The sequence below is a fragment of the Haliotis cracherodii genome, unplaced genomic scaffold, assembly GCF_022045235.1.
Source record: "Haliotis cracherodii isolate W230 unplaced genomic scaffold, xgHalCrac1.p SCAF_3, whole genome shotgun sequence".
NCBI classification, from domain to species: domain Eukaryota; kingdom Metazoa; phylum Mollusca; class Gastropoda; order Lepetellida; family Haliotidae; genus Haliotis; species Haliotis cracherodii.
In genome coordinates this window covers 51,528,676-51,545,870 of record NW_027266286.1, presented here as the reverse complement: position 1 = coordinate 51,545,870, position 17,195 = coordinate 51,528,676, and the positions used below count along the sequence as shown (strand labels likewise).

The 17,195-nt window shown below is 40.6% G+C and overlaps 1 protein-coding gene and 1 pseudogene across 1 annotated transcript; both read right to left on the bottom strand.

Moving 5' to 3' along the window:
• Positions 1-1,037: 1,037 nt before the first annotated feature.
• Positions 1,038-3,970, bottom strand: LOC139475511 (toll-like receptor 4; annotated as a pseudogene).
• Positions 3,971-12,126: 8,156 nt separating this feature from the next.
• Positions 12,127-15,921, bottom strand: LOC139473604 (toll-like receptor 4). The gene is made up of 2 exons (XM_071256276.1): positions 15,912-15,921; positions 12,127-14,615 (listed from the first exon to the last, which is right to left on the bottom strand). Exons 1-2 carry the CDS (start codon positions 15,919-15,921, stop codon positions 12,127-12,129), a joined length of 2,499 nt encoding a protein of 832 aa, XP_071112377.1.
• Positions 15,922-17,195: the final 1,274 nt, after the last annotated feature.

Genomic DNA, 17,195 nt, shown 5'->3' with positions numbered 1-17,195 from the left:
GCTATAAGACAGACAGAGGGTGCACTAAAGTATCATAATGCAATTCAAAGTCCACTTGCTCCTGCAGGTAAACCGTTATGTCCAGATAAACATAGAATACTAAACTCGTCAGATGCCAGAACTATTCACAAGTTTCATAAAATTGGTATAACACGGCAGCGAGTATAGTATCATATTTTTTACTTGCCGTTTGAAACTATTTCTTAAATTTCACTGTAATGTGTAAATAGGCAGACATATATGCGATCCACAGCATCATCCAATTGAGTTCAACAGAAAAATACTTTTAAACCCATTATAAGTTAATGACGGATACGTATTAACTTAGTACCATTCAATGGCCCGCCTTCAGAATTCACGGGTCCGTTCCTCAAAGCTGTCGTAGAGCTGGGGTAATCGTAAGTCCCATACAATAACAAAAACTTACGACTGTTGTTGCGCTACGATCGCCTTGTGGAATGCGGATCTGCACCACAAAGTCTACGGTCACGTCACAATACCCTATGACGTAATTTCTGGCATTTGTTTCACGATACACCGTCATTATTTCAGCCATATAGGGACCATTCTGGACGCAGATAATTTGGATATGAGCATTGGAATCATTTCTTCAAAATCTATGTGTACGTCTAACATGACGACACCCCGCAATTGGACGAGGTTTGTAAAGGACATCTAGACGTGCATGGTGTAGGAGGAATACTTGCAGTATGCAAGTGAAATTGTTATGAAAGTTATCAGACGAGTCCGCAAAACCGCATTATGTGTAGCTCGAAAAGAGAGCTAACTCTGCTTGACTAATCGAAATTCATTAATTCGAAACGTACTTGTCAAAGAAAATATGCACTACGTCCAAAAACCGGTTTTACGAATCACTATTTAGTAAGTATGTTCCCTGGATTATAATTGGATTTGAATGTACAAACGTGCAGAACTGCAAAAGAACACTTTTCTAGAAAGATCGCAAAACTGACATTCCTTTCAAGGAACAAGTGCCCAGAAATGTTCGATGTAATCATTCATAGGTCTGCGTTATTTCATATTTCATCATAATGATCATAAATATAAGATGGGGGTGTAATATGGCCACTATCAGATACACAGGTATAAGAATCTCTGTTTTCAACTTTCACATCTGTGTGGAACAGCCACAACACAAAGACTAAATTCTCACATCCGCAGGACAGAAGGTTGTTGCCAAGGTTCAACGTGAAGTTATTTGTTGCTGCTAGGGAATCAAACAGGGTTCTCTCTAACTCTGATAACACAGGCAGTGAGTTGGAACTGAGGTCAAGACGTTGCAGAGACGGAGTTGTTGTGATGTCAAAGGGAATACTTTCAAAACGGTTAAAGGATAAATCAATAGCAGTCAGTTGATTTCCAGAAAATATCTTAGGATCCATGACTGCTAAATCATTGCGACTAAGAATAATATTTTCTAATTTACATAATGGCAAAAACAACCGACGTCCCTGACGAAGAAGAAAGTATTTGCTAAAACCCATTTGAGACATTGTGAGAATTCTTAGGCCTGGAAAAGATTTCAAGAAACCAGGATTCATGTTGGTAAAGTAGTTTCCAGAGATGTATAAATCAGTGAGGTTCTCCAAACCATATACATTATATTGGAAGGCATACCATCCGTTAAATCCAAGGTTCAAACTTTGGAGCGATACAGCATTTTTAATTTCAATGTTACCGTTTATGTAGCCAATGTCACTCAGCGTGCCATGGCTATAAAAGTACTTTAGTTTAGGGGGAAAAGTGAACTGGAATGTTTGGTACTAATAATAAGGAGTTGTGTTGAGGCATTGATGAGAAGAACTCGTTTCTTCTCAAGTGATTTGTAATATTCACAAACACTAATTGAGGCGCAAAGACAAGTTGGAATAAAATATGCCTGTCTCCCAGAAAATCATTATCAGCAAGGGCCATATGTACAATGCAGTTGGAGAAACGTGAATTGGGTTTTAGGATAGAAGAATCAATCCATGCTATTTGGGTTTTTTTCATGGACATCTGCTCAACGCATACACCTTGTACATTATCCAGCACTTCTTTTGTAAGAGTTCTTAGTTCAATACTACCATACTGAAGGTTAAGGAAGATGTACATTTCATCAAGTAAAATACTTGTCAGGTTTAGCCCATTTAAACCATACATAGATGTAACAGCCTCTACTGGGCTCATGAATTTACCCTGAAAAAGATTCAAATCCTTCAGGCTTTTCAAATGGACAAATGACATTTTTTCTACAGCTGCTAATGGGCAACTACGAAGATCAAGGTCTTCAATTGGGATGTTTTTAAAAGATCGCAACGTTCGGTTCAACACTCTCGAAATCTTGCAACCATTAAACCCCAAAAGAAGCCTTTTGAGAGTGGTCATGTTGGCAAACCCAGATCCAAAGGTGGGGGTTTCAAATGTGTCAATTTTCAATTCAACAACACTCCTGAGTTTACCGAAAGCAGTTTCTGGATAGCTACCCTCCGACTTTCGATCATTATTGTGCAGATGGAGCTTCTGAAGTTTCTGTAGAGGAAGGAAGACATCATCTGGGTAGGTGGTGGAATCGAGCATCAGATTGTTGTTCTGCAAGAATAGCTCCTCTAAGCTGTTAATGCTTTCAAATGTCCCATTTTGTAGCTTTGATAACTTATTGTTGGAGACGTCCAGGTATTTCAGCGCATTCAAGGAACTGTTGGGTTGAATGTGCAACACGGCAATGTGATTGGTACTCAAATTGAGCGATGTTGTATTTTGGGGTAGATCATTTGGTACATTGGATAGGTTGTTGTTGGAACAGTTAACAAATATCCCTCCATACTTCACGTCATGATGGAACGTACACGCCAAAATAACTCTTCCAGAGACACAGACAAAAAATAATAGTATGTTCTTTGTCATCTCTAGGTTGTCTGAAATGGAACAAATACTATTTTAAGTAGCATATATGAGATGTCGGGTTTCACAACCATCACAATTAAGACGAACATATAGTATTTCATGTAATTTCTAATTCAAATTTGGTCGAGCTTTCCAGATTTAAATTGTCCAGATTTAATCATACTTTTTTTTTCTTGTATCACTTTTGAAACGCCCCCTACTTTTTACGTTTAATCCAACGTTCTTTCCTTATTTGCGCTTGTTTCTTGTTCAATACCGCACTCAGCAAAGGTAATAACGGGGTCTGTAAATACTCCAATCAGGTCCAGACATAACGGTGATTGATATTATGATCAACGTATCACACCGTCGGAGTACGGTGACATACAATCAGCCAAGTCACCAAGCCATCGAGCCTCACCACCCGACACATTAATCGCTTGACACAACAAGTATAGTTATTGAGGATCTTTTTAAACCGGAATCCTCACAGGGTGCTTGTATATCTGTTGTGTCAAGACAAGCATTTTTAAGCACTTAAGTATCACTGTTTACACCATTTCACGCCATTATGAACATAAATCAAAACTTACTTTGAATTAATTACATTTTATTGGGAGAAAGGTATCTTTGGTTCTTTTCTAAATAGGACACAGAAAGCATTTCATTGCCCAAAATGTGATACTACTCATACACTCCGGCCTCATCTATCCTACAGTTAGGACGATATGCGTTGGTGAGACCTCCTTGATTTTGAAAGAGAGATAGCATCCTATTGTTAAGTATCATTAAACCCACTTCATGTCGTTCATCCTTAACTTTAAATTTAAAATTTTAAAAAAAAATACATCATGTTCACCTTACCTGGTAATGTTTAGTCTTGGTCCTCATGTTCTGTGTTCTATCCGGCAGTTGCAGTGATTACACCGTCATCACAACAAATGTACAAAGTATTTGCATTGAGATATTACACTGACTGCAGTTTCCCAATATTTTAGCATTTAGTCATATACCATTATTACACTCACTCACTCACTCACTCACTCACTCACTTAAATATATTACGATACTTACATATTAACATGGATCTTCGTTTAACACAACTATTTCTCAGTGCGCCGGCTATGGTCTTTTCCGCTGTTGTGGTGCAAGTGAGCTCGGATTCATTTGTATTGAAGCCCCAAGTGAGATCCGGGTTTCAAGGATTTATTATCATTGTGACAACGTGAAACTTGGTTAAGGAAGGAAATAATGACCGTGTCACACATGAAGGAGTAAATTTATGTAACATGTATGCTTATGCACGAAGTATGTACGACTTTATATGTAATATGAGAGAGCCTTTATGATACATATTTGTTTTATATAAACAGTGTTTGGGGTAACGGTTGAGGTGTGGTTGTGTGTGCAGCTAACCCTTACCCCAAACCAAGTAATATACTGCTAGAGGGGACAAAATGAATTTACATTTATAACAGCATCACTTTCATAATAGTATCACTGATGTATTCTCCATATTCCTGAAACGGTACTCACTGTCTTACATAGAGGAGTTTACGACGTGGTTTAGGAGGTCCTAGCGCTAAGAGGCTTTCGTGAAACGGCACCCTGGACCTGACATACAAGCTCTCATACTTAAGGGCCGGTCATGTACTAGATGTGTCAGTTTCTGGGGGAGGATCATAAATTATGCACTTATTTGGGGAGGGTCTTGATAAAATGGATATTTTCTGATAAAAAATGTAGTTTTTTCATTGTTTTCTTTTCAGGGAGGTTCATAAAAAATATACAAAGGCCATGGGGAGAGTCTTAAAAATATGATAACCATTAGGTTGGTACAGAATTACATATCGTAGGTGAAGGATTAATAGTCACAAGTGTTCTCTGTCCATCATGTTGTTACAATATTATCCTTCAGAGTCTGTTGTTTTTAGTTAACGTCATCATGTTAATCCCTCGCACTTATTACTTTATTACATTCATGAAAGTGCGATCCATTTCCCATCAAATGGTTTTGCTTTGTTGTGTGAGTGGTGGGTGCTAGAGTGAGTGAGTGAGTTGGGTTTTTACGCCGCTTTTAACAGTATTCCAGTTATATCACGGCGTGTCAGCTTAAAGGGGCATTGATCTAACGCAATTCCCCGGACTGGTTGTTAACTTTGTTATTGTTTTTCCCCCGTGAGTACCCGGATGATAAGCAACGCAACTGAGCGTGACCAGAGACTGGGCTACCGTCTGCAAGGACAGCTAAATAAACTTAGAGGCTGGAGGCAATATTTGTTTTACGCATTTTTGAACAATGATTGGTTAACTGTGATCTATAAAGATTTCGACAAAGGGCGCATATTAATTAATTTCTTCAGCCTAAACAAACGGACATAAAGAACGGTGGAGCTCATCGGATGTCGTCATTTGGAAATACTCCAGATAGTTATAGCTTAAGTATAAAAAAAGTATCCATGCAGTAAATTGCGGATTGCGTCTATCATATGATTACTACTCCCTCGTTGTCATCCACGTCTTCTGGTATAACCCTACACTTGTGTATTTGTCGTCATTCACTTGATGCTCAGTTAATGAATTTATTACAGGTACAATTATTGGTAGCACCACTTAGATTACCTGACAAAGGGTCCCATTTGGTATTTATTGTGTCTGGGGTAATTATTCAATCTAAATCCAGGTTTGAAGTGAGGTGAAATGTTTGTTATGTAATATGCACGTGGCGGCCCAGCAAGAGGTGAATGATCAGTTGATTTACTTTTTTTTGTAAATCAACGGATCGTTCCTAGTCATCAAAGGATTAACAGAAAATACGTTGATTGATTAGTCACTGTTATCTTGCACAGGGGATATGTCAAAAGTGAGTGTTTACATGTCTAGGTTTACTAAAACAAAGGGAATACACTCATATCATGGCGTAAAGTGCCGGTGTAAAAACAACATACTTTGTTCAAAGGGTTAACTGATAATACGTTGATTGATTGCTCATTGTTATCTATCACTCAATGTATTTTTTAGGAACCGTGGACGTTATGACAATAGTTGTCACGTGGGCTTTCCCAGCCGACCCTTGAGACTTGACACCTATGTGAAACACCTGAAACAATCTATGTGATCAGTTGAGAAACGAACACGGGTTATAACATCCCGAAACGATATATATATTTCAAAATATTTGATTGTAGATTCACTAAAATTGATTAAGACGATCAAAAGGGCCTAAAAACATCACAACAGATTATTATGTAGGATTAGAAGCCATACAACATAGAAATGTACTTTTCAACGTAACATTTTCAGTCTCTTGGTGATGACATTAAACATCAACATGTTTGGAATTCGTTATTATAATAATACAGATGGAAATGTTTTTCAGTCACTTTGTAAAATAACTGAATATTTAGGCGTTTAATAAATTTTAAAATGTTACACATTTTGACAGTAAAAAAATATACACACTATAAAAAAGCAATGCTCAGGGGAAATATTTACTTTGTGTTGCAAGTCAAAACAGTGTAAACGAAAATCGCAAAATTACCAAGCAAGTAACTTATCAAAACTTCGTCACCTTTACCGATGCTACCCACAAAGATACCTACATTTCCTTATTATCTCGAAAACTGTATTTCATTTTGTTGATCAATGTGACCATACGCCCTTATTACTACCGATAAAAGTGACTAATGCGCTTACGAATGGCGCAGCAGAGGTCGCGAACTAGTCTAGATTTCTGCTATACATCCAGGTACTCACTTGGAAAAAACAACAACAAAGGCAACAACCAGTCCCGGGGAATTGCTTTAGATCAGTGCCCCTTTAATGTGGGAGGAAAGCCCGAAGTGATGCAGGTCTCGGACGTTTACCACTTCGGTGAAACCTACGAGCACGGGTATGGTGCTGACAAACCTAGGAACATAATCGGGGCGAACCGGGATTCGAACCCACAATCATAGCTTTCTGGCGTGCCCAAGGGACGCAACTCTGCACAGTGAATCGCGGCGCCTTAAACGACTGGGCCACCCGTGCCCCCGTCAACTGTCGTAAATAGCACCACAGGTTTAATGGGCACATCCGAAATGGTCGTTTCACCTTGAGTCAAGTCTTGGTGCTTGCGTTTTTTATTACTATGGTAATGTTAGTTTCTATAAATTTCTATATAATCAGTAGACGCTTCTTCAAATTCTGCTGTATATGAATTATCTTCATCGCCATCCCCGTCATTATCGCTATCCATAGGGGGCGGTGAGGTAGCCTAGTGGTGATAGAGTTCGCTCATCGCCCTGAAGGCCCGGGTTTGATACCGCAAAAGAGGCAATTTGTGAAGCCCATTTCTGGTGTCCCCCTGCCGTGATATTACAGGAATATTGCTAAAAACGGCGTTCAACCATACCAACTAACGATATACTTAACTGAAGCGATTTGCGACCAACGACGACCACGCAAAAAACACAGCCAACTAAAACTGATACCAGTCACGTGGGGCGAGAAGTCCGTGGTACAGCGAAAATACCAAATAATAGCAATTATGGAAACAAAATAAGCTGCTGTTATTTGATGCTGACAGTGATATTAACTTATCTTGGTGATATAAATTCCTGTTAAAACCAAAAACGAATGAACTGTAACGCTATTTATTTCAGTTAGCATAGCACATTTAAATGTGTTTAAACCTAGTGTTTTTAAGCTTTTTAGCCCAATATCTACAGCAATTGTATCCGTTACCTTTAAAAAAAAATGCTCTTAATATGTTATATTCCATGTTATGTCTATGTTTTTTATATGTATTTGTATTCGTTTTATATATTATGTATTATATTTTGTGTAACATTTGTGACACTCTGATGTAAAAAGATTTCTCTCACGGGCAATAAAGCATGAATTACCTTATCTTATCTGACCCAATCTAACAAAACAGGTGAGAGCGACTGACAACACGCCCTACCTCGACGACAGTCTAATGCGGTCTTGTTTGTACGCGGACAATCTTTCTCTTATATACTCTTAAAAAAGAAAGAAACGCTAAACGGATATTTTTAGCCATAAAAGCAAAACTAGCGGACCAAAAGGTGCAAAATGAAGAGGTTTAATGTGTTGTAGTGTCAGTGACAAATAGAAATGCAAACCATAAGTCGGGAAACACGTTCGATTCGGAAAAACGCACCCAGTGCATTAACATGAGGGCCATGGAGCTGCACGTACTTCACGTGCAGCAGCACTATGAACGGTATTAAAGTGCATGGTTTCGGTTTGGATCGGTTTCAGCAGCATGGGTCAACACATGATTGGCCAGGTCGGGACGACCAGGAGTAACCACCCCCGCCCAAGATCGCTACATCCGACTGCACCACCTACATGAGAGGATGATCACATCCACCTCAACCGCATCCCAAATACCCGGACTGCGCAGAATCTCCGACCAGACCGTACGAAACCGTTTAAGGGCAGCAGGTCTAAGAGCAGGACGTCCTGTTCGACGCGTCATATTAAGTCGACAACATCGTCAACAACGACTGTATTGGTGTTGTCAACACAGGGTATGGCATCAACTGCGATGGAGAGATGCCTGGTTCAGCGACTAATCAAGATTTGTCATCCGGGGATGGAAGAGCACGGGTTGACAGACGCCGAGGAGAACGTTACGCCGGAAACTGCGTACAGGAAGTGGACAGGTTTGGTGGGGGTAGCGTTATGATGTGGGTGGATATCTCTCATCATGGCAGGACAGGTTTGGTCCATATCCAGGGCAATCTTACGGCTCAACGATACATCATCGAAATTTTCCTACCACACGTCCTCCCCATTGCAGCCAACGGCAACGGTGTATTCCAGCAGGACAACGCTCGGCCTGTCTACACAACAACGTTGATGTTCTCCCCTGGCCCTCCAGATCCCCGGATTTGAACCCGATAGTGCACCTGTGGGATGAATTGGATAGACGGCTACGCCGACGTCAAAAACAACCCCAGGCGTTGCAGCAGTTGACTTTTGCGTTGCAGGCTGAGTGGGCTACCATTCCCCAGGATGTGATTCGCATACTCGGCTCTTGCATGGGAAGGAGATGTCAGGCCACTATCGATTCCAACGGGGGACATGCGCGTTTTTGATGGTAGCTGGCCTTCACCTGGGACTTTTCCTATGTACAGATATGACTAGTGTTCTCCCCACAACATTTTGGCTCAATACTTTGTACGGTTCGTATAAATGTATTTTCCTACCTCATACAAATCTAGCTTTGCGTTTCTTTTTTTGAAGAGTATATATCCCTTCCTTGAAAAAAGTCAAATGACGCATGGTCAATAGCAAGGCAGGTGTTCACATTACTTTTTATTCTTGTATACTTCAGCTTCTTTCTGTGTCACACATACAGTGAGAAACCAACTGAAGAAATAATTCTCAGTTCTCATGAGTATAACAATGAAAAAGGTTGCTTTTGGGACCCTTAGGGTTTCCTGAAAACGGAACATGACATTTCATTTCATGATATGAGTAGCATTGGTGTAATTTGTAATAACGAAAGCAAGACAACACAAATAAACACTGTAGGACAGGTGTAATTGGGTGTGAGGTGTAATCGGGTCTAACGTCACATTCAAGATTATTTCACTCATATAGCGACTGTGTGTCTAGTTTTCTAGTCCGGACTTATGTTAGTTTTACAGTTTAACATGGATACCCAACTCAGACACAGTATCTTAATTCCGAGCCGACACGTCTTTATTTAGCGCCAGGCAGGGTATCAACAAGTACCACGATTTAATGTCTCTTTGTATGACGCAGCCAAGGGATCGAACACCGACAGACGCTCTATTAGTTACAGTTTAACCTGGATACCCAACTCAGACACATTATACTAATTCCGAGCCGACACGTCTTTATTTAACGCCAGGCAGGGTATCAACAAGATAGACGCTCTATTAGTTATACCACAGAGGCGGTTACCTGTTGGACAGGTGAGGTGAAATGGGGTTTAACGTCGCCTCCAGGATTATTGCACTTATATAGCGACGTGCATTCACGTGTGTGTGTGTGTGTGTGTGGCTGCTTGTACTAGACCGGACTGATGCCGATTTATAGTGCTAGCTCAATGAGATACCATGCTGCAGTTTAACATGAATACCCCACTCAGACATAGTATACTGACTCCGAGCCGACCAGTTCTTGTTTTAGCCCCTTAATGCCGAGCGCCAGACAGGATAACAACAAGTACCACATTTTAACGTCTTTTGGTATGACGCGGCCGGGGATCGAACTCCGGACCTTCCACTCTCCGGGCGGACGCTCTACCACTAGACCACGGAGGCGGTCCCCTGTTGGACAGAGTTATTTTCATTTTTGTAAGTAGAGTTTCCATTCAATGTACATTGAAAACATGCTTGAACTGAACTTGTGCTTTGTGATAAATACATACTGTATTTATGTTCAATCATTATGTTTTTCTAAATTTACAGCAATGGTAAAATACCCAGGAAATTATAAAAGATTCCAGAAACATAATTTTCTAACAATATTATGTCCCAATGATTGTGAATACTTAGTGACAAGAGAAAAAGAAATATCGTACGAAAGTATCATATTATAAATAAAGTCCGAAAGCAGCTTTTTTAGTTTTTATTTATCAATCATGGCATTACAGAGCCACGAGGTCCAACGTAAAGCAAACAGTGTTTATCATGAAAATGTGGTAACCTGACATTAAAATGTTCTGCATGTGTCAAGGAGCGAATAAACCGATAAACTCTTAGTAAGTGTACGAATATATGACGCATCATAAATATGTTGGTTGAACATCCGGAGTATAAATGGCTGCTAATATCAAGAGCCCGGAAATATCGAGAGCAAAACCGTGAGATCTACTTGGCAAATAAATAGCCGCTTGCATGTCAACATAGACAGCATAGAATATCCGAAGGTTCAACTAAAATATGACCCCTGAAATGAAGGTTTATTGAGTCGGAAAGAGAAGTAAAAGTTATTATACAAAACAAATGTTTTTCACAAATTTATAGTTTTACAAGTTTACAGGACGTTGTAAAATACTGAAATGATGACAGTATAACGATGTGAGCCACCAATGTTTTCTGGCTATGACATATTTCGGTGAGAATAGGAACAACTGGCTACCCAAGTAGACACACTTCAGCACACAGTATCAGGTAAAGCCACATATGGAAGTCTGGCTCCCAAAAACATTTAATAGGATTCAGCATGCTAAACTCCCATTATTATTCAGAGGGACCGATTCCATTTCCTATTCTGAGTGAGTGCGTGAGTATGGTTTCTCGCAGCTATATTCCAGCAATAGCAGGGCGGGGGACACTAGAAATGGTCTTCACACGTAGTACCCATGTGGAGAATTCATTTGGCCTCTGATATACTGGATATGGGAGGTCATATTGTGACAGAAATATTGAATACGAATTAAACGAGCTCCCGTGTGATACCAGTTTTATGAAACAGTGAATAGTTGTGGTATTTGACGAGCGAAATGAATGAATTCCCGAATGAATAGGAAAACACCTACATGGTTTTCAACGTAATCCAATTGAGTTTAAAAGAACAATACTTCAAACACGTCAAACGTTGACACATATTAATTTGATACCATACAACGGTCCACCTTTAGAAATCAGGCGTCCGTTCAGCAAAGTTATCGTTGCCCTAAGATGATCGTAACTCACATGCTTTAACAGAAACTTACGACTGTCGTTGTGCTACAGTACGATCGCCTTGTGGAACGGGAACATGCACCACAACGTTTTCAATCACGTCACAATACTCAATGACGTGATTTGTGGAATTTTGTTGCAAGATCCACAGGCGAAACAATGCCATGTGATGTCAGCCTAGCAACGGGGTTGCTGCGGCCATTGAGTGTGCATAAGCTCCTCTCAGTGATCTATCATCTCACGCAATGTCGTTGAATAAGCCAAGAGATGTTGAGCTGTATCTCACTAGGTATATGTTGTCTCTCACTAGGTATATGCTGAGTGGGATGCAGTGCAGTGTATAGAATGCAGTGTATAGCATCAATTGTATACTCAACATTGCTTAAAGAGCAATAACAACCCATACAGTGGGTCACCACATTTGGTACAACAGTTCATAGGTGTCAGTAATGTTGTGTTGTTTACATGGTCCACACTATTAAACAACCCCCGAAACGAATGCATGCTAGTATCAGGTCGTATGTACAAGGAACATGTAATCTCCACAGATCAGCAATTTTCATCGTTTTCTTTATAATTCCGATTTAGTCATGATGCACTGACTAACGTCTCTCCAGAGTCTCCCCTGATCGTCCATGTACTTCTTTACACAGAATATGTGTCTCTCCTCCACAACATTCAGCAGGGCCGGGGAGATGTCCCCTTGTTTCACGTCCTCAAACAGCACAAGAACGACACTTCCTGTGGGTAGTATAGAGGAGGAATACACAACACGATTAACAGTAAAGCTACACCATTGATCTTCCAGAAATGATCTGCTTAGAATTAGGAGCGTTTTCCAACTGGAATCTATTCCGTTGATGATGTCGTCAGCTATTTGTCCTCCAGGGATGGTGTCTCTATCCTTCAGGAAGAGTTTGACTCCATGTCTGTCTTCCAGGTGCTCTCTCATAGTGTGACAGATGTACTGATAATCGCAGTCACTGTAGCCGATGTAGGCATCGTTGGGAAAGTCAGTACGCTTTGGCGGTTTGGCAACATTTACCAACCCAAACAACCGGTAAATGATGTTTAGAAGTAATGTCTTTCTCTGGTTTATCAAATAGATTAGAATCATGAATAATATAATCAGTGCAAAGGCAGAAACAGATAGTGACAGCCAAATCGGTCCGGAACATTTTCTCCATATTTCATCATAATGATCATAAATATATGATGGGCGTGTAATATGGCCACTATCAGATACACAGGTATAAGAATCTCTGTTTTCAACTTTCACATCTGTGTGGAACAGCCACAACACAAAGACTAAATTCTCACATCCGCAGAACAGAAGGTTGTTGTCAAGGTTCAACGTGAAGTTATTTGTTGCTGCTAGGGAATCAAACAGGGTTCTCTCTAACTCTGATAACACAGGCAGTGAGTTGGAACTGAGGTCAAGACGTTGCAGAGACGGAGTTGTTGTGATGTCAAAGGGAATTCTTTCAAAACGGTTAAAGGATAAATCAATAGCAGTCAGTTGATTTCCAGAAAATATCTTAGGATCCATGACTGCTAAATCATTGCGACTAAGAATAATATTTTCTAATTTGCGTAAAGGCAAAAACATCTGACGTCCCTGCCGAAGAAGGAAGTATTTGCTAAAGCCAATCTGAGACATCGTGAGAGTTCTTAGGCCTGGGAAAGATTTCAAGACACCAGGATTCATGTTGGTAAAGTAGTTTCCAGAGATATCTAAATCAGTGAGGTTCTCCAAACCATATATATTATATTGGAAGGCATACCATCCGTTAAATGCAAGGTTCAAACTTTGGAGCGATACAGCATTTTTAAATTCAATGTTACCCTGTATGGAGCCCATGCCAAAGGTGCCATGGCTATAAAAGTACTTTAGTTTGGGGGGCAAAGTGAACTGGAATGTTGGTACTGACAATAAGGAGTTGTGTTGAGACATTGATGGGAAGAACTCGTTCCTTCTCAAGTGATTTGTAATATTCACAAATACTAATTGAGGCGCAAAGACAAGTTGGAATAAAATATTCCTGTCTCCCAGCAAATCATTATCAGACAGGTCAATATGTACAATGCAGTTGGAGAAACGTGAATTGGGTTTTAGGATAGAAGAATCAATCCATGCTATTTGGTTTTTTTTCATGGACATCTGCTCAACGCATACACCGTGTACATTATCCAGCACTTCTTTTGTAAGAGTTCTTAGTTCAATACTACCATACTGAAAGTTATGGAAGTTGTAATTTTCATCAAGTAAAATCCTTTTCAGGTTTAACCCATTTAAACCATACATAGATGTAACAGCCTCTACTGGGCTCACTAATTTACCCTGAGAAAGATTCAAATCCTTCAGGCTTTTCAAATCGACAAATGACTTTTTTTCTACAGCTTCTAATGGGCAAATACGAAGATCAAGGTCTTCAATTGGGATGTGTTTAAAAGATCGGAACGTATCGTTCGACACTCTTTGAATCTTGCAACCATTAAACCCCAAAAGAAGCCTTTTGAGACTGGTCATTTTGGCAAACCCAGATCCAAAGGTGGAGGTTTCAAATGTGTCAATTTTCAATTCAACAACACTCCTGAGTTTACCGAAAGCAGTTTCTGGATAGCTACCCTCCGACTTTCGATCATTGTTGTGCAGATGGAGCTTCTGAAGTTTCTGTAGAGGAAGGAAGACATCATCTGGGTAGGTGGTGGAATCGAGCATCAGATTGTTGTTCTGCAAGAATAGCTCCTCTAAGCTGTTAATGCTTTCAAATGTCCCATTTTGTAGCTTTGATAACTTATTGTTGGAGACGTCCAGGTATTTCAGCGCATTCAAGGAACTGTTGGGTTGAATGTGCAACACGGCAATGTGATTGGTACTCAAATTGAGCGATGTTGTATTTTGGGGTAGATCATTTGGTACATTGGATAGGTTGTTGTTGGAACAGTTAACAAATATCCCTCCATACTTCACGTCATGATGGAACGTACAGGCCCAAATAACTCCTCCAGAGAGACAGACAAAAAATAATAGTATGTTGTTTGTCATCTCTAGGTTGTCTGAAATGGAACAAATACTATTTTAAGTAGCATATATGAGATGTCGGGTTTCACAACCATCACAATTAAGATGAACTAATAGTATTTCATTTAATTTCTAATTCAAATTTGGTCGAGCTTTCCAGATTTAAATTGTCCAGATTTAATCATACTTTTTTTTCTTGTCTCACTTTTGAAACGCCCCCTACTTTGCCTAAAGTTTAATCCAACGTTCTTTCCTTATTTGCGCTTGTTTCTTGTTCAATACCGCACTCAGCAAAGGTAATAACGGGGTCTGTAAATACTCCAATCAGGTCCAGACATAACGGTGATTGATATTATGATCAACGTATCACACCGTCGGAGTACGGTGACATACAATCAGCCAAGTCACCAAGCCATCGAGCCTCACCACCCGACCCATTAATCGCTTGACACAACAAGTATAGTTATTGAGGATCTTTTTAAACCCGGAATCCTCACAGGGTGCTTGTATATCTGTTGTGTCAAGACAAGCATTTTTAAGCACTTAAGTATCACTGTTTACACCATTTCACGCCATTATGAACATGAATCAAAATTTACTTTGAATTAATTACATTTTATTGGGAGGAAGGTATCTTTGGTTCTTTTCTAAATAGGACACAGAAAGCATTTCATTGCCCAAAATGTGATATTACTCATACACTCCGGCCTAATTCATCCTACAGTTAGGACGATATGCGTTGGTGAGACCTCCTTGATTTTGAAAGAGAGATAACATCCTGTTGCTAAGTATCATTGAACCCACTTCATGTCGTTCATCCCTAACTATAAATTTAAAATTTAAAGAAAATACATCATGTTCACCTGACCTGGTAATGTTTAGTCTTGGTCCTCATGTTCTATTCGACCCGTGAAGATTACGGGGTAGAATAGGTCTTCAGCAACCCATGCTTGCCGCAAAAGGTGACTAACGGGATCGAGTGGTCAGGCTCGCTGACTTGGTTGATGCATGTCATCGATCCCAATTGCGTGGATGGATGCTCATAATATTAATCACTGGATTGTCTGGTCCAGACTCGATTATTTACAGACCGCCGTCATATAGCTGAAATATTGCTGAGAGCGGCGTTAAACAACAAACCAAACCAAAACCAAATCATGTTCTATTCGGCAGTTGTAGTAATTACACCGTCATCACAACAAAAGTACAAAGTCTTTGCATTGAGATATTACACTGACTGCAGTTTCCCAATATATTAGCATTTAGTCATATACCACTATGACACTCACTCACTGACTCACTCACTCACTTAAATACATTACGATACTTACATATTAACATGGATCTTCGTTCAACACAACTACTTCTTAGTGCGCCGGCTATGGTCTTTTCCGCTGTTGTGGTGCAAGTGAGCTCTGATTGTATTGACGCCCCAAGTGAGATCCGGGTTTCAAGGACTTATTATCATTGTGACAACGTGAACGGAAATAATGACCCTGCCAAAAAAGAGGAGTAAATCTATGCAACACGTATGCTTATGCACGAAATATGTCCGACATTATATGTAATATGAGAGAGCCGTTATGATACATATTTGTTTTATATATACAGTGTTTGAGGTAACGGTTGAGGTGTGGTTGTGTGTGCAGCTAACCCTTACCCCAATCCAAGTAATATACTGCTAGAGGGGACAAAAGGAATTTACATTTATAACAGCATCACTTTCATAATAGCATCACTGATGTATTCTCCATGTTCCTGAAAACGGTACTCACTGTCTTACATAGAGGAGTTTACGACGTGGTTTAGGAGGTCGTAGCGCTAAGAGGCTTTCGTGAAACGGCAGTAGTTATGCACATCAGTGTAGAACCACCTCAGGATTATGGAACCACTCAGGATTATGGAACCAAGATGGCGGCACATCCGTTTCCGGTCACGTGACCTGTGCAGTGCACGATGGGTACCTGCGCGTGCCTCCAAGATGGCGGCGCCTCCGTTTCCGGGGAGAAGGAGGGGGAAACCCGGAGAAGCGCCCGTAAAAGGTGAACGGGATCGACATGGAAAGAAGCGCGTCAAAAATCGTTTGTTGTTGTTGTTGTTGTTCTAAACATAGACGGGGTGGCGGTGGTGAAGGGAGGGAGGGAGGGTGGTGGTGGTGAAGGGAGGGAGGGAGGGAAGGAGGAGGAGACGGGTTCATGGTTTGGTTTGGAAGGTCGTCAAAGCAAAGGAGGAAAGTTGTCTTTCGGGAGAGATGGGTGGCCCTGAAAAGGGCCGTTTTGATGTTTACATGCATGTACACGCCATGGTGCAAAGGCACGGGTGGACATTCATCTGTCTCCTCACAGGACACCTACCGGTGTGCGTTAACCGCCGCACGTAGGTGTCCTTGAGGATGGTCTTACAGTACACACATTGAAATGTTCCATCCCGTGCCCTTGTGCCAAGGGCGTACACAGGCAGGCCCCCTTGGCATGTACCGCATTGCCATGGTGGAGGCAATGGCAATGGCGGTACTGCTTCTTTCTTCTCCAACTCCGAGCGACACCCTTTGCACAGTGGCAAAGGGTGCACCACTGAGGCTAGCTCCAGATCCCAGTTTTCAGCCATTCTTGATT